Source organism: Euleptes europaea, chromosome 18 (assembly GCF_029931775.1).
Source record: "Euleptes europaea isolate rEulEur1 chromosome 18, rEulEur1.hap1, whole genome shotgun sequence".
In the NCBI taxonomy this organism is placed as follows: Eukaryota; Metazoa; Chordata; class Lepidosauria; order Squamata; family Sphaerodactylidae; genus Euleptes; species Euleptes europaea.
Window position 1 is genome coordinate 42,507,578 of NC_079329.1, and position 27,131 is coordinate 42,534,708.

The window sequence follows — 27,131 nt, forward strand, 5'->3', positions numbered from 1 at the left end:
GTGCAAAAAGCTAAAATATTAGTAAATGAATCGATGTCAGCTAACTGTGAGATACAAAAAGGAACAAGACAAGGTTGCCCTTTGTCGCCTTTATTGTTTATTTTGACTTTGGAAACTCTCTGTAGTAAAATACGTATTATGGAGGCTATTTGTGGTTTAAAAGTAAACAAACATGAGTACAAACTAAGAGCCTTTGTGGATGACCTGTTACTTATTTTGGATGACCCAAATCGTTCTATAAAGGAATTGCTGCTTTTGTTGAAACAATATGGTGAAGTTTCAGGATTTAAGATAAACCAAGATAAGACTCAGATACTATTCAAGAATCTTTCTAAAGAACAACAAAAGGACTTTTTGGAGATTTCTAATTGGAAGAAAATGAGTAAGGTACTATACTTGGGAGTTTGGATTACAAATAAAACCAAGGATTTACTGGTAAATAACTATTCTAAACTTTGGGAAGTAGTTAAAAAAGATATGATATTGTGGTCAAATAAAAATATCTCTTTATTGGGTCATATTGCTGTAACACAAATGAACATTTTTCCAAGGATGTTGTTTTTGTTTCAGAATTTACCAATACTAACGCAAACAAAATATTTTGACGTATGGAGGAAAGACCTGTTGAACTTTATTTGGCAAGGGAAAAAAACAAGAATTGCATATAAATATATGGTAGATGCAAAAGAGAGAGGTGGTTTTGCTCTTCCTAATTTTGAACTTTATGCGGAAGCTTCAGCTATGGTATGGTTAAAAGATTGGATAATTTTGAAAAATACACGTTTACAGGATTTGGAAGGCTTTGGGTGGCATGGGTATTTGTGGTATGATAAAACTAAAATGCATGTGGCTTTTCAACACCATATTATTAGATCATCGATAAAAACCTGGTTGAGATATAAACATCTGTTGGAGACAAAGGCACCACTATGGATATCTTCTCAAGAAATGTTAACTTTGTGACCGTTAAGACCATCACAATTTATAATATACCAAGATCTTTTAAAATGGGAAGAGAATAAATGTGCCCTGAAGGATTTTGATGAGGTTAAAGACCACTTAACATGGCTTCAATACTACCAAGTACAATCTGTATATAGCCAAGATATGAAAAAGGGATTTCTTAAAGAAAAATCAATTCTACAACAGACACTTTTGGACAATACGGATCATCTGATCTCTAGGATGTACAAGCTTCTACTGTTGCTATATACAGAACAAGAAAGAATTAAGCCAACAATGATTACCTGGGCACAAACAATTGGTCATTCTATTTCCTTGAAATGTTGGGAAAGACTTTGGTCAAGAGACATGAAAAAGATTATTTCCCAATCGATAAGGGAAAGTATCTATAAAATGATCTACAGATGATACTTGACACCGAAAAAATTGTCCGCAGTGTACAGTACAATGTCACCAAACTGTTGGAAATGTCAAGATATATTTGGCTCTTTTCACCATGTTTGGTGGCTTTGTGATAAAGCTAAAAACTTTTGGGATATGATATACAATGAGTTAAGGTTAATTTTACAACAAAATATCCCCAAAACCTCAGAGATGATGTTGTTAAGCATTATACCAGACTATATTATAACACAACAAACCTTCTTACTCTATGCCACCACAGCTGCGAGAATGGTCTATGCAGCTAAATGGAAAATGACTGAAATACCGGACAAAACTGATTGGATTCATAAAGTGTTTGAACTAGCAGAAATGGCAAAATTGACTGAGTTAGTAAATCAAAAAGATAATGATGAATTTGTCAAGGACTGGGAGGCGTGGATTGTTTATTGTAAAAATGAACTTAATGTGCAAAATGTTAAAGGCTATGACTTAGACTAATTCAACTTGATATAAGTTAAGTTTTCTTGTTTTTTCTTTCCTTTTTTAATAACTTCAGAAGGTTCTATAATTTTTTTATAAAGAATTAGAAAATAATTGCTAAGATAAGTGAAGATATAAATGAAGATAAGTTAGAGATAGAAGAAGGAAGAGGGGAAGTCAAAGTAGGGGAAGATATATATGTTAGATTTAATTGAAAATTAGAAAAGATTGAAAGGCAATGTTAATTGATTGTATAGAATGTATGAAAAAGCAATAAAAAAATTTTTTTTAAAAAAAGAATGCTACTTGCGCTGCTTCACCAATTATCACCAGGATAATTGGGTCGATCTGTTACCCCTGGCGGAGTACGCCTACAACAACTCTGTGCACTCTGCTACTGGACAGAGTCCCTTTAAGACTGTCTATGGGATGGAATTCGACCCTTTGGGGTCGGGGTTCCCCTCCTGCCAGGCGGCGACCCTCTGGAGGTATCTGCTTGGTCTAACACCATCAGAAATACTTGGCCGGGACTTGTTAAACTGCACACTACTGTTAAACAGTTGGACCAGGCTAAGGAACGGTACAAGGCGCAGGCTGACAAACACAGAGCGCCTCAGTGGGATCTTGTGGTCGGGAAAAAGGTGTACCTTTCCACCAAGAACTTAAAGTCCCTGCGTCCTTGTAGAAAACTTTGCCAAAAGTACGTGGGTCCGTTCACTATATCCCGAGTAATCAACGAGGTCACTGCTGAACTGGACCTCCCCAAAACTCTACAGGGAGTGCACCCCGTTTCATGTTAGCCTCCTGAAACCCTTTTCTCCCGCTCCTGATTGGCACCCCGAACCCCCAGAGTTACACCTATCATGGTGCAGGGGGAACAGCATTTTGAAATTTCTAGGGTCCTGGACTCCAGGCTGCAGAGGGGTCTGCTGGAGTACCTGGTACACTGGAAACATTTGAACTTGAGTCACGATGAATGGGTTGCGGCAGAACACGTGAACTCTCTGATCACCGAGTTCCATTGGAGTTGTCCCGACAAGCCTGGGAACCCAGGGAGGGGGCCTTTGGAGAGGCGGAATGTCAGATAGGGCTTCTGACAGCTCCGTCCTCAAACAAGATGGTTCCCCCGCAAACAAAATGGAGTTCTCCGTACACTCCTCCCCCCCCGTTTTGCACACGAGCTCCGGCCAGAGATTTACAATTGTATTGGGACCCGCCCGTGTAAATCTTCGATCTGATATCGGGTCCCGCGCACAAAGCCGAGAGCCCGGCCATCTCCTCCACTGATTGTTCATGATTGTTTGTTTCAGTTTTACTTAAGTCGTTACCGGCAGGAAACGACTACATTGTCTCTTTGTTCCTGTAAACCTATTGTATCAGCCCTATAAATGTATCCCCACTCCCCCTGTCGTGTATTCCAACCTTGCGCGTCTCTTACTGAAATCACTGACTTCTGAAATAAATCTTTGAATCGCTGCTCTGCCTGGATTGAAGGTCTATTGCTGAAACGCTGTGAATTTGCTGAAGCTTGACACACATGCTCACCTCAGTCAACCCCAAAGTCCAGAACTGGATAGCTGAATACAGCCATCTTGACCTTGAGGAAGACCAACTGCTCAGCATTCCAAGGGAGCAGGCATGAGCAATGTGGGCTGAGAACATCGCCCAGAAAGGGGAAAACGTACTCACTACTGCACATCGGAGGGCAAGAGGAGTTTCTGGGCCACAAGAGAGGTCCAGCCAGAATGACTCCTTCATGGCCTGGTAGTTCAGCGGGTTTGTGGACTGCAACTCATCAGGCTCCACAAGGTACTACCTCACCATTGCAGCTTTTTATCTTTATCTTGTGATGCATGGGTTTGTGGTTCCACTGGATTGGGTTCTGGGATGGTTCTGTTGGGCTTGTGTTGGTTCTTGGGGTGGGAGGCACTGAAGAAGAGTTGGTTTTTATATGCTGACTTTCCCTACCACTTAAGGATCAAACTGGCTTACAATCACCTCCCGTCCCCTCTTCGCAACAGACACCCCTGTGTGGTAGGTGGGGCTGAGAGCTCTAAGAGCACTGTGACTAACCCCAGGTCACCCAGCTGGCTTCATGTGGAGGAATGGAACCCAGTTCACCAGATTAGCATCCACCACCCAGTTCTTCGGATTAGAGGCTATCGCTCTTAAGCACTATACCACGCTGGTCGCTCACAAGCATGCTTCTTTGCTTTTCTCTGGAGGAAAAACAGGCTGTTTCCCCTCCATTGAAAACAATGGGAGGATGGGGGCCTGGGAAACTGTTTTGCTTCAGTTGCATTCAATGAGAGATTTTTGTAGGGCTGTGGGGGGGCCCTGTTTTTCAAGAAAGACGCACCAATTTGCAGCACAGCTGCTGGTGACTCTCCTCAGAAGAACCCCAAAGTTTAGTGAATTTTGGATTAGGGGGTCCAATTCTATGGGTACCCAGTTTTCCTCCATTTGAGTGCCCATAAAGTTGGACCTCATGATCCAAACTTCACCAAACTTGGGGGTTCTTCTGAGGAGTCAGCAGCTGCTGTGCAGCAAATTTGGGTGTGACATAGGTCCATTAAAGTCTATGGGGAGGTTTTGGGAAAAACAGCTCTGGGGGGGGCTGTTTTTCAAGGCAGAGGCACCAAATTAACAGCATAGTTGCAGGTGACTCTCCTTAGAAAAACACCCAAGTTTGGGGATGTTTGGGTCAGGAGGTCCAATTTTATGGGCCCCCAAATGGGGTGCTCCATCTTCCACTGCTAAGAATTAAAAACTCCATTGGATAGATGGGGGTACCCCCTTTGAGAGCCCATAAAATTGGACCTCCTGGCCCAAACTTCATCAAACTTGGGCGTTCTTATAAGGAGAGTCACCTGCAGCTATACTGCATATCTGGTGCATCTGCCTTGAAAAATAGCCCTCCCCAGAACTCCCATAAATTCCACATAGATTTTAATGGAGCCAAAAAACTTTGGAGCAACCTGGCTAGACTTTTTCTAGGGGGAGCGCGCCAGCCCACTCTGCTATGGAAACTTGCTGGGTAAACCTGAGGTAGATTAGGCTGAGAGTGAGTGGCCCAAGTTGCTCAGGTGAGTAGAGTGGTAGTCACTGCCAGGCCTAGCCAGATCATGTGAGCTGTATGGAGGTTGCTGCCGGGCTCAGGTGAGTGGTGTGGCCTCCAGTCCCGGCCACCACTACACCTGAGTGAGTTGCGCAAATGGCAGGCTACCCGGTGGCTGCTGCTGACCCTTGCCCTGCTGTGTCTTCTCTCCAAGGCAAGAAGGAGGGGAGCAGGAGTGGACTGGGAGGTCATAAGAGCCCAGGAAAGGGCCCTCCCCCTGCCTTTTACTGATCGAAACCAAGGTTTGGCAACTGCCAATACTGTTGTGGTTGCCCTGGTGTCTCTGGATTTAAGTATCCACAAGCCATATTGAGATGGATTGGTTTTTTGAGACACCTAATTAGGCAGGATAGAAATGAATCTTGAAATTTAGGATATGATTCTAATAAATGACAATAAGCAGTGTGCACAACACTTTATGGAGCAATGTCAACAAGACCCACGGGACTGGGTCTAAGAACCCATAATCTTCCCTGGAGACTGAGTAGGATACAAGCACAGCAGTATCTTCTGAATGAAACAGACATTGAAGCACAAAACTTGTACTGGAATGATTGTGAGAAATTGGTAGTCTTTTAAATAATTTATTTCCATAGATTTGTTTTTAAATGTATTCTCACATACCATACATTATTCAACAGAAAGTGGGCTGAAGAGATCAAAAGAAGAAACATTTAAACAAAACAATTATTTTACATTAGAATTGTTAATTTATCTCCTGTTGAGCATTTGCTGGAATATATTTGCAAAAAAAGCAAAATAAACCCAAATAATGCTAACTTTTGAACTTCAGGATGTTGAGAAGGAAAGTGTAATTGTACATAAGTATTTATTTTTCAACATACAAGGCAACCAAGTGAGTCAGTCATCAAGGTTAGCATCATGTTTATTTCATTCACCATACTGACATTTAAACTAAAACTTCAAACCACAAGGTCCTTTTGTGACTAACATGTAAAAGGCAAGCAAGAAATGTATGGGAAGGTTACACAGCTAAGAAGGGTTGTGGTTTGACAAAACAGGAGGATTTACGTATGGTTTCTTTTTCTTATAAGAGGCCCATCTACACACTGGACAGCAATGCTGCCCCCCAACTAGCCATGTGACAATACAATTCTCGTGAAACACATGGCCACATGGTAAGCCCATTAGCAGACATCTATTTTCAAAATTCTCTAGGCATACCACACATTCTGTACAATGCAATGTATCAGTAGGCCAAGCTGACCAATCAGGCTCTGTATCTTCCATAGCTCTGTATGACCTGGCTTTGGCACATGAACAGATCTTGGCACTGTGCAGAAGGGCTTCTTCACAGGGGTTTTGAAGGGTACTGTGCTCATCCTCAGATAGCTTTGTGCTACTACTTGGTACATCTTTGCATTCACAGTCTGAATCACTTTCACTTTGAGAGATTTCCGCCATTTCCTCTTCAGAATGGCCACCAAGACATTTAAATCGCCACACGGGCAGGTTTTTAATGTAATCTGTTGGTATTAGTGGGTGAAGCCACAAAGCAGGGAAAGCCAAGTGCTCAATGAATAGATTTGGGTCTTCATCCCAATCTGATTCGAAGGGAAAGTCCTGGAAAGACACAATGGGGTGGAAGAGATAGCTGGTGTACCAGTCCCAAAGGCTTGAGAGCCACTCCAGGTTATTGGAATTTACTTCATCACTGTTATGGTGCCGTCTTTTTTTCTCAAAATAATCTATTAATAAGCCATGGCCCAGATAAGTGCTGAGGAACAAGGCAGGGTGTGATGAGTAGAACATCCAGTCAGCTCTCACCCAGGATGCCAAGGTGGTCGTATTAGAATACCTGAACAATTTTAAACTACATTCATAGACACTGTCTAAATAAGGTAACTGCAAAAAACCTAGGACTGGTAGCCAAGAAATAATCAAGAGTGAATTATAGGTCCCCAAAGTGCTTATCAGAACAACAAAGCGCTTTATAGTGGCCCCTTGGGTAATAAATAGGTCCATCCAAGCCATCAGGTTAACTAAGACCAGACTGAGGACAAATAAATCATTCACTTCAGGTTGTAAAGAGCGCAAGAAGGAGTCCATGGCATGCAGGGAAATGAATTCACCAGTATTATTCCCATACTGATAAATGCCTTCAGGAGTTCTAAGGATGTAAGATGGCATCTTATAGATACCCATCTCTGCCATCTGACTCTTATTGTCCCAGTTTTCTACATTCACAAAAATAAACTCAACTCTCCCAGTAAACTTGACGCTTAGTGCAGAGAAGAAGGCGGGAGGCTGGTCTAACTTAGCAAACAGGTATATTTTTACTCGATACTGGTCACTTTTGTTCCATTCTTCTTTCAAATGTTCTGATTTGAAGATGGTTTTGATCCGAGAAGCTGTGTGGGCCATTATCCATTTAAAAATATGCTCCGTCTCAATTTTATGTCCACCATATTCTTTAAGCATCACTTTTCCTTTGGATGTTCTAGTTTGTGGAACTGACATAATTAGTGTGGATCTTATCCAGCCTCTCCTCTTGCAGTATCTACAAAGAAAGCAATCAATGTTTTAGAATAAAAGTCTTTATAATTTACCTTACTAATCTTAAGAATTCCAAAATGCACAAACTCTTCCAAAAATGTATACATGTGTTTGCTCTTTTTGCAATATAGTCAGAACTATTTTATCAGCTGAATCTTTAGAAGTCTGCAAAAATTCATACCCAAAGTGCCCCTCCCGTTATCTCCAATCAAGAAAGTACTAAGCCTGCCTCAAACTAAACATTTCCTTTCTTAAAAAGAAAGGTAGCCATCTAATTTCCAATATTTTAAGATATCAAAAGGCATTTCTTAAAATCTTACAGTTCTACATAAATCTCTAATAGTGTCAATGGGATACAGAATGCATCCCTCCCCCAATCTCCTGCCTAGTTTGGAAAGGGTTTGTGTGGCTGTACATGCCAAAAATGTGCCAGGTGCCACAGTGGCCTGGGTAATGGTGAAGGGGTTCTTATACTTTTAAGGATACAATTACTACCGCACCTCTTCCAAGGTGGAATGGAGGCCTGGGAAAGAGGTGTCCAGGCTCATTAGCTACTTCAGGGCTCCCCCTGCCTACTCCAGGAGCAGGAGCTAAGCTGAGTGGACACGGGACCTCCTCAGCCAGTCAGTGTGACAGAGTGGCAAGAACGTTGGACTGGGATCTTGGAGTCCCAGGTTCAAATCCCCATTCTGCCATAGAGGCTTGCTGAGTGACTCTAGGCCAATAACTCAGTCTAACCTACCTCACAGGGCTGTTGTGAGGATAGAATGGAGAACAGAACGATGTTGTAAGCTGCTTTGGATCCACATTGAGGAGACTGGTGGGCTACAAATGAATAAATGAAGTAAAACCTCTAGCACAAATTCTGTAGGAAGGGAAGAAGCCCCTCTGTCTCTAGTGAGTAAAAGAAAGGGGGGGCATAGGCACAGCAGGAGCACATCTGGAGACCTGGCACAGGCCATGGATCCTCCTTGCCTTGGCAGCTGTCCATGTGCCTCCCAGCCCTTCCCTTCCCGACCTCACTACTGCTCCTGTTGGCTGAGCCACTTGGCAGATTTACGGAGCTTGCCTTCTACTCAACAGGAGTGCCTTTCCATCCTGAAGCTGGAGGAGATACCTAGAGGCACCTGGTTGGCCACTGTGTGAACAGACTGCTGGAATTGATGGGCCTTGGTCTGATCCAGCAGGGCTGTTCTTATGTTCTTACTCCACATACATGCTTATCAAAACCACTGCCTTACAAAGAATCCTGGAGTTCCAAGTTAGCTGTTTTCAGATCTCATCCAGACACCTGTTTGTTTTCCTTCCCTGCTACCCATGCCCCCTTTCTTATTCAGGTTCTGTCTTCCCAACATCACTTGGGTCCCAAACAAAGCGGTGGAGCCAGTGCTATTAGTACACGAGCAGCCAGCTAAGTAGTCTGCCAAAGGATGTGACCCTTTGGGGTATCTGTTTGTGACCAACTTTTAGTTTCTCCACATTATGATTGTCCAACTCTCTGCCAATGTTTTCTTCCCCCTTTCAGCCTTTCTTTTCCCTCAGCTTTTCAGCACTTCCTTCTAGCATTATAGAAACCCCCGGCCCTCCCTCCCTGAATCTTCTTCCCATGCTGCCCCTCCCCACTGCCATCAGTGCTGCCTTCTTCAGGTTTCTCTTTCTCCTGCCACCCTGAAGGCTGGCAGCAGTGCGGGCCTCCCTGTTCCAACTCCTGCTCAGCTACCACCTCACTGCTTCCCCACCTCCCGCATTCACTTTGGAGGGCTCTGCCCCCATTAGCATCCCTGTGCTGCAGCCACAGCACCTCCTGAAAAGCAGGAGAATCTTCTGTCAGCTGCATCTGCCTCGCCAGCTCTCATTTCTTAGATGAGCTGTCTCTGCTGAGCCCTGCTTCTGTACCCTTATGATTGGATTACTGTACCGTGCTCTCTCTGTGGGGCTGCCCTTGAAGACAACCCCAAAACTGCAGCAGGTCCAGAATACAGCAGGGGCTAGCCAATGGGAAACATAACACTGTCCATTTGGTAGCATCTACATTGGCTGCCAGTTTGTTTGAGTCCAACTCAAGGTGCTTCACAGCCTGGGGCTCGCATGTCTGAAAGACCTTCTCCTCCCATATTCTCCTGTGTGCCAACAATGGTCTTCCGGCTGTTGGCTGTTTCACCTACTTAAGTGGCCCACCCGGCATCCACCAGAGTCTGGGCCTCATCCACCTCTGCCCCAGCTCTGTGGAAAGGGCTTCCCGAAGAGGCAAGGAGCCCCCTCCCTCACTGGAGGTCTTCAGGTACAGGGAGGCTTCTTTGTTGGCCAGAGCTTTTGATGGGATGTGAACAGGAGCCATCTTTTAGGAGGGGGGGGAGATTTTGGGGGAGAGGTATTCTACGGGGTTTTAATTTGTAATGTTTCAATTATTATTACTTGTAAGCACACTTGAGACCAGAGGAAAGGCAGGGTGAACAATTGTAATAAAGTACATTTTCTTCCTCTGGAAACATTCCACCTTTCTTTCTGGCTATTTAAACATTCATGGAACAATCTCTCTGACCCAGCTGCTTCCGGTCTCCTTTCCCAAACTTCCCTTTTCCCTGACCGTTCCTCCTCCCCATTGCCTTCTTCTGTGCTGGGCAGTACCCAGTGCCAGACTCTCCCCTTCCCTATCGCACAGCGTCCATCTTCACCATGCTGTGCCTCTTGCTGCTTGTGTGACCTGCTGCTCACTGAGTCAGTGGCTTTCTTGGAAGCATCACCCCCCTCCCTTTAGTCACTTCTGAGATTTTGCAGTCTTATGGCCCCTTTGTTTGCCCGGTCTTCACAGGGATCTCTCCAGTCAGTTTTGTCTTTGGCTCTCTGCTATTCTCCTTTTACTCACTGGAGTGACCCCATCAAGTCTGAACCTGCTTTCACTATCTGCTGATCAGGCTCAACTCTGTCACTCTGGCCTTGAACTTGCTTGGATCCGAGGACTCCTCGCACACGTCTGCTATTTCAAAACCATCCCAAATTCAATTTGTCCAATAGTGTCTAATTTTGTCTAATTGTCAATTTGTCTAATTGTCTAAACACAGATACACCTTTCTTCAGCGGTGGTGGAAGGGTGTCCCTGTATCAGCCTTCTCCTTCCTCTTTGGGCCATTTTTTAAAGGCTTCTACTATCCTGAGGAGGCGCTCAACTCCCACAGCTTTCCTACCTTGCTTATTAAAAACACAGGCAAAGATACCTTGAAAAATCTCTGCCTCTCATTTATGAACTGTGACAGTGGAGGAAAAGTATATGAAGCAGTCTCAGATGGAACAATTCCTCACGGCAGCAACAGAAGCTGAGCCAACACGAGAGGTCAGGCAGGCAACTCCTCCCCCCGGGGGCATGAGCAACGGCCTCTGTATCCACAGCGCCTGTTCTTCAGCTGCTGCTCTCTCCCTTGCAACAGTGCTGGCAGGGATGGGGAGCAGACAGCCGGCCCTCTCCCATTTCAGAGTACCAGTGGTGGACAGGACCACCGACGGAGCCACCAACAGCTCTTCTGACCACCACAAAAGTGGTGGTCAGCTGCTGTTCTATTCTCCCCTGCTCCCCTCCTCTCAGCTGTTGCTCTCCTCTCCCCTGCTGAAGCACCGGCAGGGACAGGGGATGAACAGCAGGCCCTTTCCCGCTCCGAAGCACCAGGGGTGGATGTGCTGGTTGATGGAGCCACCTACAGCTCATCTGAGCGTGTGCCTTTCAGCCCATCAACTAGACAAGGCCAGGAGGCCTTGACAAGTACTAGAGCTAAAAGGTGCCCCCCCTTCCTTGGCTGCAAGAAGAGACCCCCAAGGCAAGCAGGAGCGTAATAGATAACTTGACCACCAGGAGGGACTCTCCTCCTTCCTCCCCTCCCCATCATCCTTGACAGGATTTCACTTACCTAGCCCTCTGCCCCTACGTTATGTCTGAGCATGAAGGATATTGTGTGATCTGAGGGGGGGAGGGGGAGAAGTGAAGAAAGAAAAGAAATACAAAGCTTCTCTTGTTCTTCACCTTCCCTCCCCCACTCCAGGGGAGGCATCCCACTGATCCAGCCATTCCTTGGAGCTTCGCTCCTGGTCCCTGGCTCCCAGAACTACTCACAGGAGCAGCCATTTTAGCTCTTCTTCAAGGCCAACAGACCGCAAGGCAGGCATTCGGCTCCATCAACACTCTCTGGGGCAGTATGCTCTGCTCTCCAGCTCTGCTTCAGACTCCAGGGCTTTGGTTTAGAAAGAGGGGGAGTGGTCAGGGAGCTTGTCACTTCTTCTAACCCAGCCTCCACCGGCCTTCTCCACTGGGAGGATCTTCCACTCCTTTCTGGGGAAGGCCACTGTGACTTAAGGCCTTGCAGGACAAACCGCTCGGTGTCCAGCTCGAGCTCCTCCTCTTCTGCTGCCGCTGTCCTCTACCTTCAAAAAGTACTGGCAGGGCCGGGGAGTGGACAAGTGGCCCTTTCCCACTTTAAAGCATTGGTGGTGGACGGGTTCATCTATGGAGCTGCTCACAGCTAAGCTCAAGCTGACGCCTCGCATCCCATTGAGTATGCATGGCCAGGAAGTCTTGGCAAGCATATGTCGATTCTAAGGGTCAACCCGACTGCCGTCTTGTTTCCAAATAGATGGGGATAACTCCCTGAAAAGGCCCAGGAGGTCCTGAACCCTGCCCTGAGAACAGTGATGAGCTTTGCTCCCTTCAGGAGGATTGGGTGACCTTATGCACAAATCCCTCTTTCTGGCCACCTGTTAACTCTTTGTTCCACAGGGGCCAAGACACCTGTTGTTCTTCAATCTGTAGTCATCCCAGCCATCCTATGGAATGGGTCTAGCCTGAGTTAGATGTCCAGGGAAGTCCCCATATCTACCTAATTTGGAAACAGCCTTCAAGTGCTGGATTCCTACTGATCACCTTCTTACCCAACCACAAAGAACAGCATCATTCGAAAACATATCCAGATGTGTCAGAGCAAGCATTTCCCTGGGTTATGACAGTCCACATCTCCCATTAAACTCAAAGCTTACTGTTTTTTTTGTGTTGCAAAAGCGGCCACTATGTACGCAACAATCTCCAACGAAGCATCTCTTGCATGCACAAGTAGGCCAATGACTTGGGCTTCGGCATCTACCTTGGTAAGGCGCTACCAGCTAAACAAGGTTGCCTCAGCTGTGGCTACTTTCGACAGAAATCTTCTCAAAAAAGTAGTTCTTTAAATTGTCCCTTTTCAATTTTTCCCCACCCAGGATAAGAGAGCTTTTCAATAATCCATTCAAGGAAACCGTCATTCTGTGATGGAGAACAAAACAAAACATTTACTGTGAAAGTTTCTTCTCATCAGTGGACTGGAAGTTATCCTTCCCCGCTCTAGTTGGCAGAGGAGGAATTGGAAGAACTCAGGAAGTCAAAAGGGGACACTATCTTTTTTTTCTTCAGCCTTACAGTATCTCCACTTACAGGTCTTCAGAGAGAATTCTCTTTTATATGATTATGACGGTAGAGGTGGATCTGTCTCCGCTGGAAGCTTGGCAACTGGGGAACTGAGTGCCTCTTCAGGATAGTAGAAGCCTTTGCAAAAAAAATAAAAGCTGCCTATGCCCTGCCCAGAGAGCAAGGAGGCACACAGCCTCATACCAAGATGCCCTTCCAATCCACCGATGAGAGGAAACCTTCACAATAAGTCCAATGGTTGTTTCGAAGCCCCCTGACTTCACTAGATTTAGAAGGGTGTAACTGTTTAAAAATGGCCCAAAGGCTGGCCTGATCTCGTCAGATCTCAGAAGCTAAGCAGGGTCAGCCCTGGTTAGTATTTGGATGGGAGACCACCAAGGAAGTCCAGGGTTGCTATACAGAGGAAGACACTGGCAAAAACCACCTCTGTTAGTCTCTTGCCATGAAAACCCCATAAGGGGTCGGCTGCGACTTGACGGCACTTTACACACACACACAACTCTGTTTAGGATTACACTGTAAGACTGAACTTCTTTTCTTCAAAGCCTGCATCTTCTACAGTGTCAACATCTATCCTGTGGAACAGACACCAAGCTGTAGTCTTATCTTTGATTATTTTATCTCCTTTATTTCGTTTGTTGCTAACTTACGTCAGTTCTCCCCATGACATTTCAAAACTATGACCCTTCCTCTTTGCCCTCTGAATGGACATTCTGGTTCGCACTCCAAATGTCTCTTGTCCAGACAAATGCAATGCTGGTTATTTCTATAGCATGGTCTTTGTAAAAACGCATTTGGAAATAGGAGAGGGAGCCAGGGATGACAGTACTGATACCATCACTAGTTTTGGAAACAATCATTAAAAAAAATAATATTATCAAAATGATTAAATACTTTTAAATAGTATTTAAAACAGTGCTGTAATACTTCTGCTAAACTCCTAACTCCAAAGGTATGTTAGCATTGAGTTTGTATGACGAAGTGGGTTGTGATTCATGAAAGTTCATGCTGAAATAAATGTTGTTAGTCTTTACTGTGCCAGCAGACTTCTGTTTATTATGGATTATTAAACATACTTAAGTTTTGATGTGTGTGTGTGTGTAAAGTGACGTCAAGTCGCAGACGACTTATGGCGACCCCTTTTTGGGATTTTCATGGCAAGAGACTAACAGAGGTGGTTTGCCAGTGCCTTCCTCTGCACAGCAACCCTGGTATTCCTTGGTGGTCTCCCATCCAAATACTAACCAGGGCCGACCCTGCTTAGCTTCTGAGATCTGAAGAGATCAGGCTAGCCTGGGCCATCCAGGTCAGGGCTAAGTTTTGATACTGTATAATAAACGGAACTTAGGGTATTTGGACAAATTGAGAGTCTTCTATTTGCAAAGTGGTGGCAAGGCCTTTGTTCAAGTACAAAGTTCCAATTGTACAATTTGACTCTTCCTAATTCTCATACCTCAGATTCTTCCCTCTTCTGCATCAAGAGAAATCAGTATTTTTCAAATGCACCCATAAATTCACAGGAAAAACTAACACAATTCACACAGAGCTTCTACACTAGCAAAATAATTGTAAGTCATGCCTGTATTTTTAAAAATGTATAATTTACTGAGAACTTCAATTAAACTATGATTTACTTAATAATGTTCATGGTTTCAGTGTTTGCACGTGGCTCTTCCCTCACTGTTTTTTGTTTTTTTATCCCATTTCTTTTTATCACTCCAGCTCTGCTATCCCTTTCCCTCTTGGGACTTCTCAGATCTCCTGGACATGTGGTGCAGTCTGTCTTCCTGCCTCCCTCAATACCAACAAACTATGCTGCCACCAGGATCACTCTGGATACTCATTCAAGTTCCCCTTTTCTGGTAGCAAAGACCAACTACCATGATTGTTACCCTGAAACTATTTTCCTGAGGTAAAGAACAGTTGAGGACACAATAATTTTTTAAAAATGAAATGAAATGAATAAAACCAAACTTTATTTTAAGAATCATAGAGTAGAGAATGTTCTATCACGTCTCTCAACCTCCAGTTCAATACTGGAAAAATTTATAGATCAAGCAATGGAAAATTCACATAAGACTCAAAAAAAAAACCTAATCCTCCTTAATCTTATAAATGATATCTTCCTTTCCTAACTACCTCACTTTACAATCTCTTCTCAGCCACTCCCTCCATATATACACTGTCCTCTCAAGTCAGAACACTTCAGTCCTAGCTCTCCCTCAACCTGTCACTGGAAGTCACTCTACCTCTCTCTCCCACACACTTTCCCCATTTCCCAGCCAACTTCCTTCCCTTTTAGAGCCCAAGTCAAGAACTACGTACACAATTCACAACCAAAGGGCAGTATATACAGATCTTACCTGCATAACGTCACAATGTTCATATTATTCCCCACCACCACCCGTTTTTTTAACTGACAAGATATACTTAGACTTTCCATTAGGATAATTTTAGATGGAGAGCTGGTGCTTGTCTGGAAAAACAGAACTGGAGTCCAGCAGCACTTTAAAGACTAACAAAATTTATTCCACCATAAGCTTTTCACCGTCAGATAAAGGAAGTATTCATCCATTAGACAGGTGTATTTATACGCAAAGCTGCAAACAGCAGCAAATTGGGTGTGGGGGAGATGTCAAAGAATGGCTGGTTTAGGACGCCATTCAGTCAAAAGACCACTCCGAACAGTTGCCGGGTAGGATCCTATTCTGCCTCTATCTCAGCAGGTAAGAGTGGCCCCATCCACTCTGCACAAACTAATTATTAATTTGAATGGATATGGTTTTAACCTGGCTTCTCTTTGTAACTTTTTGTTGGTTGCCGCTTAAAGTAAACCGATTTCCCACTGGAAACACACACACGAAGTAGTTACCAGTACAGGAAGCTGTACTGGGAAAGATTATGTAAAATGCTATATAATATCTTCAAGATACAAATATTTAAAATAAGTAAATAAAATTTCAAGAACATACCTTGGGTCACCGGAGCAGTTAAAAGTACCTGTACGTACACCAAATTTTGATACTTTCTTCACCATTTGCTCCCAATGGACCTTTCCCATAAGAGGCCTGCTGTCATTTGCTATGACCTGTTTATGAAAGAATATTAAACCAAGCTTAACACTACGAAGCACACATCATAGAAAATCAGCTTATATAAGATTTATATTCTTATATACTATCTCTCCTCAACTTAAATGTTACAAAAGTAATTTATAATTAAGCACGCATACATGAAAATATCACTAGTTTTACCTCAGTGCCATAAACAGACAAGTTAACTCCGGGGGGGGGGGGAGTTAACACACACGTTCTTTGTACAATTATGACTGTTGAATCAAAGACTGCGGTCAGGGTCCATGGAGCTGCATGATTGTGCCCCAGTGTGACGTCTAACTTGTTTTGCCCTCCCAACAACTGCTCCTCTGAATCTGCATCGAAATGTTTCAAAATAGGGAAAGATATCCCACTGAGCACATTGAAGCTTTGACAATAAGACAGAAAACCAAGCCAAGTCATTTCTGCTCTGAGGTACGCTTAAGATGCCATCTTGGCTGTTTATTTAGTATGATGTTATGATTTTAACTTTGATGTTTTATGGTTTTAATGTGATTTTAGAGTGTTATCAGCCCTGAGCCTGACTTGGCTGGGAATTGAGGGCAGGCTATAAATTTGAGAAATAAAAAATAAGATAGAATCTGACAATGTAGTATACATATGAAACCAGAAAGTAAATTCTTCTTGGCCTTATGTATTGTCTCTTTAGATTCCATAAGGTGTCCCGGGTCACCTGCCTCCTGGCCACACCCAGGACTTTGCCGCAGTGTCCTACTTACCTCAGCCTCCGGAGGTGCAGAGGGAGACTCCCTGGCACAGGCCGCGGCAGTGTGGGGCCCTGAGCCGAGCAGGCCAGGAGCGAGAGAGCCGCAGAGCGGCCAAACGGCAGGAGACTCGGGTGCGCCCAGCTGCGAGGCCTCGGCCAGCGAGCCAGGGCCCCACGCCCGTCTCTCCTGAGAAGGTTCCCGGGCAGGCGCCTTGCGTCAAGCCACGCACCAGTGCCGCCAAACAGCTGACAAGCGGCTGGGCGAGGGTGGGGCAGGGGCAAGCAAAGTGGCCGGGCCTGGGAGAAGGCTCTGAGCTTGAGAAGGCCAAAGAGCCTCCTGGCGGATCACAGCCCTATATAGAGCTAACAGGGCAGGCCGAGGGAAGGGGGAGGGAGACTCCAAGAAACTAAGGATCTAGAGAGTTTGCAGCAGGGCTGGAGGGAGGGATGTGTGCCTGCACAGAAGACCACCCAACGAACAAGTTACAGGTAAGTGCAACACAAAAAAATCTGTGACTATTGCTACAAGGCAGGAAAGAAGCTGATGGAAAGTACCAAAGAGTCGTTAGCAGGAGTGAGAATAAGTAGATCCGCACCATAATAATGAGAGCAGTGAAGCAGGCCGGATGAGGCCAAAAAAAAGGGTGGCCCTTGTGCACCACAAATGAAACTTCTGCACAGCAGAACGGCTAGAATAAAAGACAAACAAACGTAGAAACAGACTACCTTGCCACAGGATTAGAAGGGCATTCCCCAGTCAAAGCGGAGCCCTGTCAGGAAAAGCCAAAGGAAAAAAAAAAAAAAAGCAACCACCTTCATAAACAAAGGATCCACTAAAGACTGAGAAAGGCAATGGGAAACAATCAGCAGGATAAAAAGGCTTTCCCTGGAAAGGATCAACAACCGACCCTCAACAGAGCAGGGAAAAGAATACAGCAGCCTCACTTGGGCTGTGCATTTCGTAAAACAGCCAAGGCACCCTCCTAAACAAGGAGGAATGTTCGAATTCTGCCACTGGCGGCTTCCACCCCCAACGGCAGAGGGACTCTCTGCGGAAGGGTGGGGAGGTCTATGAATAAGGCAGCCAAGCAAACGTTTACAGACCATAATGCGCACAATCAGATGACCTGGACCTGAACGTAGGCCTTTTCAGTAGCCTCCTCAACACCTACGAACCATTCAAAAGAGTGCCCTTTTTGTCTCCCGGGGGAATACTGAACTGAGTCGTCTAATTAACGGGAAGACAGGCGACCTCCCTGGAGAGGAGAGGTGACGAGATCTTGGGTCTGCGCACACAAAGTGACAGTGGTGTGAAAAGAATTGCAGGAAACCTGTAAGTGGTGGACAAGCCAGCAGCCCACAGAATTTTTCTCTTGCGGCGTAAATCACCACAGAGGACGGATGAATGAATTTAAAGGACTTTGGACAAGTCCAATTACCAGGGACCTTTTTTAGTAGGAGATGCCAAGGATGGAACCTGGCATCTTGCGCATGGGAAAAAAGTGCGCACAATCCTGACACACCACGTTATTGGAAGCAGGGGAAGGTGACTCTTATGGGTCCAACAACAGGCCTGTCACTCCCCGTGGAGTGTTGTCCAGCCGGACTGAGAACGCACTGCCTCTCTGTGCAGCCGCAGGAACAACCTGCTTTCTTTTCTTTTCTCTCTTCTTTTCAACACTAATTCCTGGCATGGACTAGGGCAGTCTCGAAAGACCGGCCCAGATTAAAGGAACAGACTTGTCAGGCATAGGCCACGAGACACATGGATATCTGAGAAGCGAGTCAGACTAACAAAAGCTCGTCTTAAAAGTGCCACAGGGCTGTCACTGGAGATGCTGAACAGCCTCAAGTCATCATACTTTGGCCAAAACCTCAGCTTCCTTTGAAGGGGATAGGAAAAGGGCCGTTCCAACCTCTTGTTTGGCAAATTAAAGGGAAGGCGCACCCAGAGACATTCTGCTGCCCACCCAGGCCAACAGGTTACAGCAGGTGCCAACAAGGCCAACTAAAAGGCACAACACCTCCTGACGCATAACACCTTTCAGAGCTGCAAGGCTGTGTCAATTCCTGCCTCCTAGGACTTCACCTCCAAACTGAGGGCAGCCAGGAAAGGTTCCTTCAGTCAAGCGCGTCCATGGCTAACCCTTTAAAAGAGGCCACGTGCCCAGGCCTCTGGCTCGGAAGGCAGAGCAGCCAGGGAGGGAGAAGGATCCCCTCAGTCTGGCAAAAACCTTAGAAAAGAGCCATTCTGAACTGGAGGCTCGGTCAGACCACCCCTCGCCAGGGAGGGAGAAGATGCCTTTCTCCAGGCTGGTGCGCAGCCAGAGACTCTGAAAAAGAGCTCTTTTGAGTCCAGCTCTTTACCTTCAGGGTAAAGTGGGGACAGAAAGAGCATGCAGCCCTGCTGTGTGACCCTCCGGGCAAATAAGGAAAAAGGAGAAAAAGGAGAAGACTGAGAGGTGATATGATAATCATCTTCAAATGGTTGAAGGGCTGTCATATAGAGGATGGTGTCGAGTTGTTTTCTGTTACCCCAGAAGGTCGGACCAGAACCAATGGGTTAAAATTAAATCACAAAAATTCCATCTAGGCATTAGGAACAATTTTCTAACAGTCAGAGCGGTTCCTCAGTGGAACAGGCTTCCTCAGAAGGTGGTAAGCTCTCCTTCCCTGGAGGTTTTTAAGCAGAGGCTAGATGGCCATCTGTCAGCAATGCTGATTCTAAGAACTTGGGCAGTTCTTGGGAGGGGAGGCATCTTGGCCATCTTGTGGGCACTGGGGGTGTATGGGGGAGGTAGTTGTGAGTTTCCTGCATTGTGCAGGGGGTTGGACTAGATGACCCTGGTGGTCCCTTCCAACTCTATGATTCTATGAGGATGGGCGTTTATCAGAACCTTTTAAAGCCACACTCGGCGCAATCCTGAGAAGGCCCCTTTTGAGCAAGAACGACAAAACAGAAAGCCAGAAGCTTTCTTTCTTTAAAGGTAGATTATTCCTCCCAAGAATGAGTACTGATAACAAACAAACAAAAACATTTGAGGGAACAAGTCTCCTCAGCCTTAAGAATGAGGTGAGGAAAAAATGGAGAAAGGCAGCGGAGATCCTCTTTTCAAGGTGGCAAAAAGAGAACTGAGGGAGCAGCGCCCCTCCTCCTGGTCACGTGAGGGTTTTGGACAGAGGGAAAACTCAGAGGGAGGAGAGGCGCTCCTAGTAGACTAGAAAGCACTGGCCATCTTTTCCACAGCTGGCCTGAGCACACACAGTCCCAATGTGGGACTCCATAGCAGCCATGACAAAGAAAACAGTGTTGCACTTACCTGTTACTGTTGTTCATTGATGGGTCTTCTATGCAGACCCACACTGGGACTGCGCATGCACAGGCCCACCTACTTCAAAAGCATGAGAGGGCCCCCTCCCCTCTGAAGCACGCTACATGCCATTTTCCCACCTCATGCGCTTTGAGAGGAGGTGTCAGAGGCTGCCTGACAACAGATTCAGACTCTGACGAAGACCAGATCCAGGGGCATAGTCCTCCTTCCCCACCCACACTGACAGAGAAAACAGCTGATGAGGATGTATTGCCAAGACAAACCTTAAAGTCACCGGCTAAAGAGGAGCCTAAGGAAAACTAGACACCGGCCGACCCAGGAACATCGAGGAAGCTACCAAGGGAGCCGGGAGACCATGAGGAACACATGTCTCCTGGGACTCATCGGAGGAAAATGGGCCGGGTCCTGGCAGAACAACGCCGGCGTTCAGCCAGGCTGGAGCAACAAAGAAAGAACCGGGACAGCAATGGAGATAGTGATTGAGTCTTTACAGAAGCTGCCTTCCCCAGACAGCTGCGAGTATTTAGGAGAGCTGGGTCAGCAGAAGCTGTGGAAGCAACGCATGGCAAACCTGCGACACTCCACTCTGGCTGACGATGTATCGACTCAGACTGTTCTCCCAACCTTGAACTCTTCTGGACTCCCTGCCTGACCTTGGACCCAACCTCGACTCTAGCCTCTTGCTCTGACGGATTGCCTTTCACCCTGACTGACCTTTGGACTGTTACTGGACTTTGTCTACTATGCCCATTCCCAATTAGTACAGCTGCCAGCTGTAGAAGCCTCGGCTTCAGAAATCCCAGCCTATTGCCCCGCCCGCTGCAGGCCTCTTCGTAGCACCGCGCTGCTATGGCAGCACCCCGCCCTGGTGGGCCAGCACAGGAGGAGCCCCTTTTCCCTCCGTTCATTCTTCACTGCTGCAGGGGAAGGACTGTTTTATCTCTCTGTGAGTTCTTAATATCAGCCTTGAACAAAGCACACAAGTGAAATTTTACTGTGGAACCTGAACTTGTTTCTACTCAGTTTACACCTATGCAACGAAGTAAGCAAATGGAGTAATCGTGTTCCGTTTCAGATCCTCATACTACACAGAAACCTATTGTTTTTACTTTATTAATTACTATGGGAGAAGTTTCACATTTTAGGCAGCTTTCTCCATTTTGTTCATTGTACATATGATACTGTTTCTAGCGTGCTGTTCTTTCATTCATAATCTGGATTTGTTCCCTTGTTCGTTTGTTGTCTGCATTATACTGTTTTTAGTGCATCGTTCCTTAATTTTGTAATCCAGTTTTATTGCATGTGTTGATTGTATGTATTATACTGCTTTTATCACATTTTTAATTATGTAATCCACTTTGAGAAAGGTGGACTATAAACAAAGTAGGTCAATAAGTAAATAAATAACTGCTGTGATCTTGGCTGTGTCTGTATTTCAAAAGCTGAACATGGACGAGGTTTGGATTGATGTATTTGTGAGCCAGATTTTTCAGTATCAAATGTGGGGACCGGTGGGGCAGGAGGAAAATGGGACTTTTCCCTCCTACACAAGAGGTGCACTGTGAATATTGATTTTACTTATGTAAGCTGGAGCCGTGGCGCTTGCAGTCCAATCACCAGCATGCCTTATTGGAAATGTCCTCTGGAGTTCAAGGGAGGAGACTTCCCAGAAAACGTGAACAGGACAGCTGCTACAGTTGTGTAATGATACTAATTGTGTGCAGTTTTGTTGTACATTTATCACTAAAAAGAGTATGTGAAGCATTTAAAGGTTGGAGCTCTCTGGCTGTAACATGAAATCTTGGCCATCTTCTCGTCACTAGGGGTGTGTAGGGGGAAGGTAGTTGTGAATTTCCTGCATTGTGCAGGGGGTTGGACTAGATGAACCTGGTGGTCCCTTCCAACTCCATGATTCTATGAAATGATTCATATGTTGCGTTTCTTCCAAAAAGAAATATTTAATACCTGTACTAGCCAGATACCATCCTTCGTATCTTCCACCAGTTCATAAAAATGCATCTCACCACTGAAGTTTGTGCTTGAAACAGATTCTGAAGCTTCCTCTTCTTTAAGAGCAGAATAAAGTTCACCCTCCATGAGATCACCTGTATTAAAATACAAAAAATATTAACTACATCAAGTCTTTATTGCATTAGCAAAAAAAAAAAAAAAAAGCCCTTGCAACAATACAGAACAGGGTGGGATTTCCGCCAAAACAAAATCAATAACATTAAATATATACATAGTAATATAATTTAACATAGGTTAAAATAATTAAACATTTCCCATAAAATATTAAAATACAAATACAAATTCATCATTAAAATATAATAGGAAGGAAAGATCATACAATGCAGAGACAACTAAAAGATGACAAATGACCCAGAGTAGAGCAAATACGGGTCAGAGATATTATGGTCAGCATGTCCCATCATCTTTTTATGCTTCATTATGGTGGCAGCAAATCTTGCCATTTGCGAAGTAATGTATTTGTCTCTGTCTGTCAATAATATGACTAATTTCTCCTGATCTGACCTTCCTGGGAAACGGGACAATATGGCCTGCAAAAATCAGTTACGCTCATCCTCATATCTTGGACATTGGAATGTGATGTGGGATAGATTCTCAATAGACTTTTGATCACACCAGCATACTCTTTCGCTATATGGGATCCCACTGAAATGGCCTTCCAAGACTGCGAGCAGCAAAATATCTAAGCGTGCCCTGATGAAGGCTTTTCTATGCTTGCAGTTCCTTAAACTGGTGAAATACTCTGGAAGGGTCAGGGGAGAGAGAACTGTTTATAAATATTGATGTTCTCAAATTGCCTACAAGACCTATATCAATTTGAGCACTCTGATCTAACAATCTTTGTTTTATGATTAGTTTGGCTGCGTCCTCAAATATTCTACTGAGAAGCCAAGACCAATCTCAACACAGAACTGCGCCATGAGTTATTCTTCATCTCTTCATACGCCAAGGTCAAGAGGCCTGGGGATGTACAGAAGATCTTCAGCCAGTAATTAATTATTGTTTTATTAACTAGGGTTGTTATTGAGGGTAGAGTTAATTCTACTCTAGCCACAGCTGAAGGTGTTCATGTTGGGGCCACTAACGACCGGTGTGCAAATTTGTTTTGAGAAGTTTCTAAAGATTGGAGATTTTTCAAGACCCCAAACCGGTGCTCCATATAGAAGCTGGGGCAGTAATTTCATTTGATAAATTTCTATAGTTGGAGGAATCAAACAGCCTCCTCTTGTCCTATAAAATCTAAGAAGACCAAGGACAGCTTTTTCAAAGTTATGCTTAGCGTAGTCGATAGGAGTTGCCCAAGGCCCTGACTGATGAAACATCACCCCTAAATATTTAAAGCTAGACACCTGTTCTAAGGGTTTCTCATCCATTGTCCATTTATAATAATGTGGTCTCCACCAAATACCATAATCTTGGTTTTATCATAATTAACATGGAGTAGATTTTCTTTACAGTAGGAGCTGAACTGTCTTAACAGCCTTCTAAGGCCAATTCGGGTATGGAAAATTAGCAGTGTTTCATCTGCATAGAGCAAAATTGAAATGGCATTCCCACCTACTTTGACTGGAAAGAAATGAGGACCTGACAGGAATTTTACCATATCATTTATGTATAAAAAGCAGTGGGGCCAAAATACAGCCTTGGTGGACCCCTTGTGTGGTTTTATTTGAGCCAGACAATTGGCCATGGACACCTAGTCTGATCTTTAAACTGGTGCCTTTTATACGCTCTAGCAACCTATTATTTATATTCATATTACTTTTCTCCATAAATATCTTGAGATGGAATCGAATGCGACTTTAAGATTGATGAATGCCACATATAACTGCTTAGATGATCCATTAGAGTATTTATTAATAAAATGTTGCAACAGAAGACAATGGTCCAGGGTGGAATGTCCCTGCCTAAAACCAATTTGCTTTTGTGCTTACAAGTTATTTTCAAATACCCATGTCTCCAGCTTCAGTAGATGTCTTGCATAGAGCCTTCCTATTACATCTAGGAGGTTTATTGGTCTATAGTTAGCTGGGTTGGTATGCTCCTCCTTATAAATTGGGACCACAATAGAAGAGGTCCATTCTTGAGGGAACCTACCAGACTTGTCTATATGACTAAAAAGGGTGGCCCACCAATTCTGAAAGCCTTAAGAAAATCAGGAGGAATAAAGTTTTCACTTGGGACTTTACTACTTTTCCTCCTAGAAATTAGGGATTTTATTTCACCAGCAGATACAGGGGGGCACTCAGGTGAGTTGTTTAAAGGGATCATCACAGGGCATTTAACTACACTATCCTCATGGGTTTTATCATTAAATAATTTAGAAAAGGGTTCTTCCCATTGGTCTTTAGATATGTAGGAATCTAACTCATGGTGCACCCTCCCTTCTGAAACTGCAAGTATGCGCCAGAATCTTGTAATATCTTTCTGAGTTAAAGCCAAGGCAAGCTCTTGCCAAGATTCTCGTATTGTGGCAAGTTTTTTCTCTCTGAGTAAATGTTTATATTTATTACGGAGCTCAAAAAAAAAGATTTGGGTAAGCAGTTTGTTTGTTTTTATTTATATAGGCTAATATTACATCTGAATTTTTTAAATATATATTTGAGCATTCTCTATCAAACCAGTTGTTCTTAAATTGCCCTCCTCTGTTTGATATTCTACCGCTCTTAATTAGGAAAGATCTAAGTCAGGGGTGTCAAACATCAGGCCCCTCCCCTTTGAGTTTTGAAATCCCCCTAACTACCAGTCGACTGGCTCCTTATTTGTGTGCCCTACATGCCCCGCAAATGCATAGAGCATTTGCACTTGCTAGGTGCAATGTTCTCCCTTCAGCTGTTACTTTTGGACGATATAACCAAACCAGACATTCAGCAAGGCTATGCCCCTGCAACTCAAATTCAATTGAGTCGGTTTCCCATATCCTTCTTTATTGTCCTCAGTTTGATGTTATTCGTCACAATCTACTCGATCCTATTTTAACTAATATGTCAGGACACTCGGAGGCCCTGAAAGTTTATTGTCTTCTCAATGACTTGTCAACCGACATCACTGAAAAAGTAGCTGGGTTTTTAAGTTCAGTAATCAAAAACAGATTGGATAAGGTTAATGATTGATGGTGTCCCCTATTCCTTGTTTTCCTATAGCTATTCATCATTTGTATGGAACACTTATTGTACTGTTGTCAGCGAGGGCATGCAGTCGAACCCTGGATAGCAAGCTCCGTGACTTCCCCTCCACCTTTTCTTCCTGTGGGAAAGTCTCTTCAGTTTGGGAGAGAGGTGCGATAGCCAGAGGCCCTATAGATCCCCATTTCAAAGTAACTTCCGTATTGTAATTCTGCTCTGATCTCAAGGTGTGATTTCACCGGAATCCTCTATCTCTTGATGTTGAGAGACCTCTGATGTTTTGCATTTCAAAGCTTTTACGTGTAAACATTTCTAGTGTGTGCATTCTATAAAACTGACCTCTAAATGTATGGTCTCATTCTAAACTTAAGTCGTTTTAGACTACTGTGCTCGTTACTTTTGGAATAAAGCTTTTCAAACTCTCTGCAAACGTCTGGAGTGAAGTTTATATTTCCTGAGATGCAACGAAGTCATAGAGTCTGACAACTGTATGCCAATAAAGGTCTTGAATTGAATTGGAAAAAACATAAGGCCCGTGGGCCACATCTGGCCCCCCGAGAGCTCTTATCCGGCCCGTGAGCCAGCCCCTCCCCCCCACACACACACACTGGATCTGGGCAAGGCATATGGCCCTGACCCAACCAAGTGACATTTCTGTTATATCCAGCCCCTGTAACAATTGAGTTTGACACCCCTGGTCTTTTGTGATTCAACTAACTCTCCATATAGTGTCAGGGCAGTCTCCATATCTTTTGCTACAAGCAATTTCCCCCTTATCTCAGAGAGTGGGCCCATTGTCCAGCCCCTGTTGTAATTCATTTTGAAGAGTATGCGTCCATCTCAGATGGGTATTACCTGTAATTTCAACATGAGATATTGTTGCCCCACCATTCCACAGAGCTTCAGATACAGAAATACAAAACATAAGTGGTTGGTGACCGCTTTCTGGAAGCGACCCTGCTTCAAAGTGCAATACATTATGACAAAGAGATGGTGATACTAACATATAATCGATCACCCCTGCACCCTGACGGTGTTAAGAAGTGAATTCTCCATGTTTATCTCCGTCACAGTTGCCATTTAAAATTACATGTGGCTGAAAATTACCCCATGCGTATTAACTAAGGAGTCTTTTGTATTCCTCCTATCTATCATCATCATAGATATTTCCCCTAACCTTTCAGTGACCTTTTGCAAGGCAAGCGTTAAAGTCTCCTAGCGACATTATTATCTGTGCCCTGGGGACACCGCACCGCCAAGTTCGCAGAGGCTCTTTCCCAGCCAAGGCTGAGGCCCGGGGGAGGCCCGCCCGCCGCCCGCCCGCGGCCCAGTCGCGGCCCACTCGCCCGCCCTCCCGCTCACCGGACTGGCGCACGAGGTGCCGGGCGTGTCCCTCGCGGAGGGGCCGGGTGCCCGGGTGGGCGAGGCCGCGGCACTCGAGGATGGTGCGGAGGCGGCGGAGGCTGAGCGCCACGGGGTCCACCAGCTGCGCGGCGAAGAAGCCCGTCTCGTACCACACCGCCGCCTCCAGCAGCCGCGACAGCACGAACAGCGCCGCGAAGTACAGCAGCAGGAAGCACAACTTGCACCACATCCTCGCGCCGCCCCCGCTCGCAGGCGGGCGGGCGGGCGGGCGGGCGGGCGGCGGAGCGGAGGAGGAGGAGGGGGGCGGGGGCCGAGCGCCGCCTGCCCTCTGCCCTCTGCCCTCTGCCCTCTGCCCTCAGCCTTGCCCTGCCAGGCAGGCCGCCCCCAGCGAGCGAGCGAGCGCGGCCCGGGGACTCGGGCTCAGGCCTCCCTCCCTCCGCGCGCTCCCTGGCCTGGCCTGGCCTGGCCTGGCGGCCTAGCCGAGCAGAGGCCCAGCAGCAGAGGCGCGGGCGGGGCGGCGGCCCGGGCCCACCTCCTCCTCCTCCTCCTCC

The 27,131-nt window shown here is 45.3% G+C and overlaps 1 protein-coding gene across 1 annotated transcript; it reads right to left on the reverse strand.

Moving 5' to 3' along the window:
* Nucleotides 1–5,813: 5,813 nt before the first annotated feature.
* Nucleotides 5,814–26,809, reverse strand: RNF103 (ring finger protein 103). Its single transcript, XM_056863202.1, has 4 exons — nucleotides 26,578–26,809; nucleotides 22,025–22,164; nucleotides 15,878–15,993; nucleotides 5,814–7,466 (listed from the first exon to the last, which is right to left on the reverse strand). Exons 1-4 carry the CDS (start codon nucleotides 26,807–26,809, stop codon nucleotides 5,939–5,941), a joined length of 2,016 nt encoding a protein of 671 aa, XP_056719180.1. The 3' UTR covers nucleotides 5,814–5,938.
* Nucleotides 26,810–27,131: the final 322 nt, after the last annotated feature.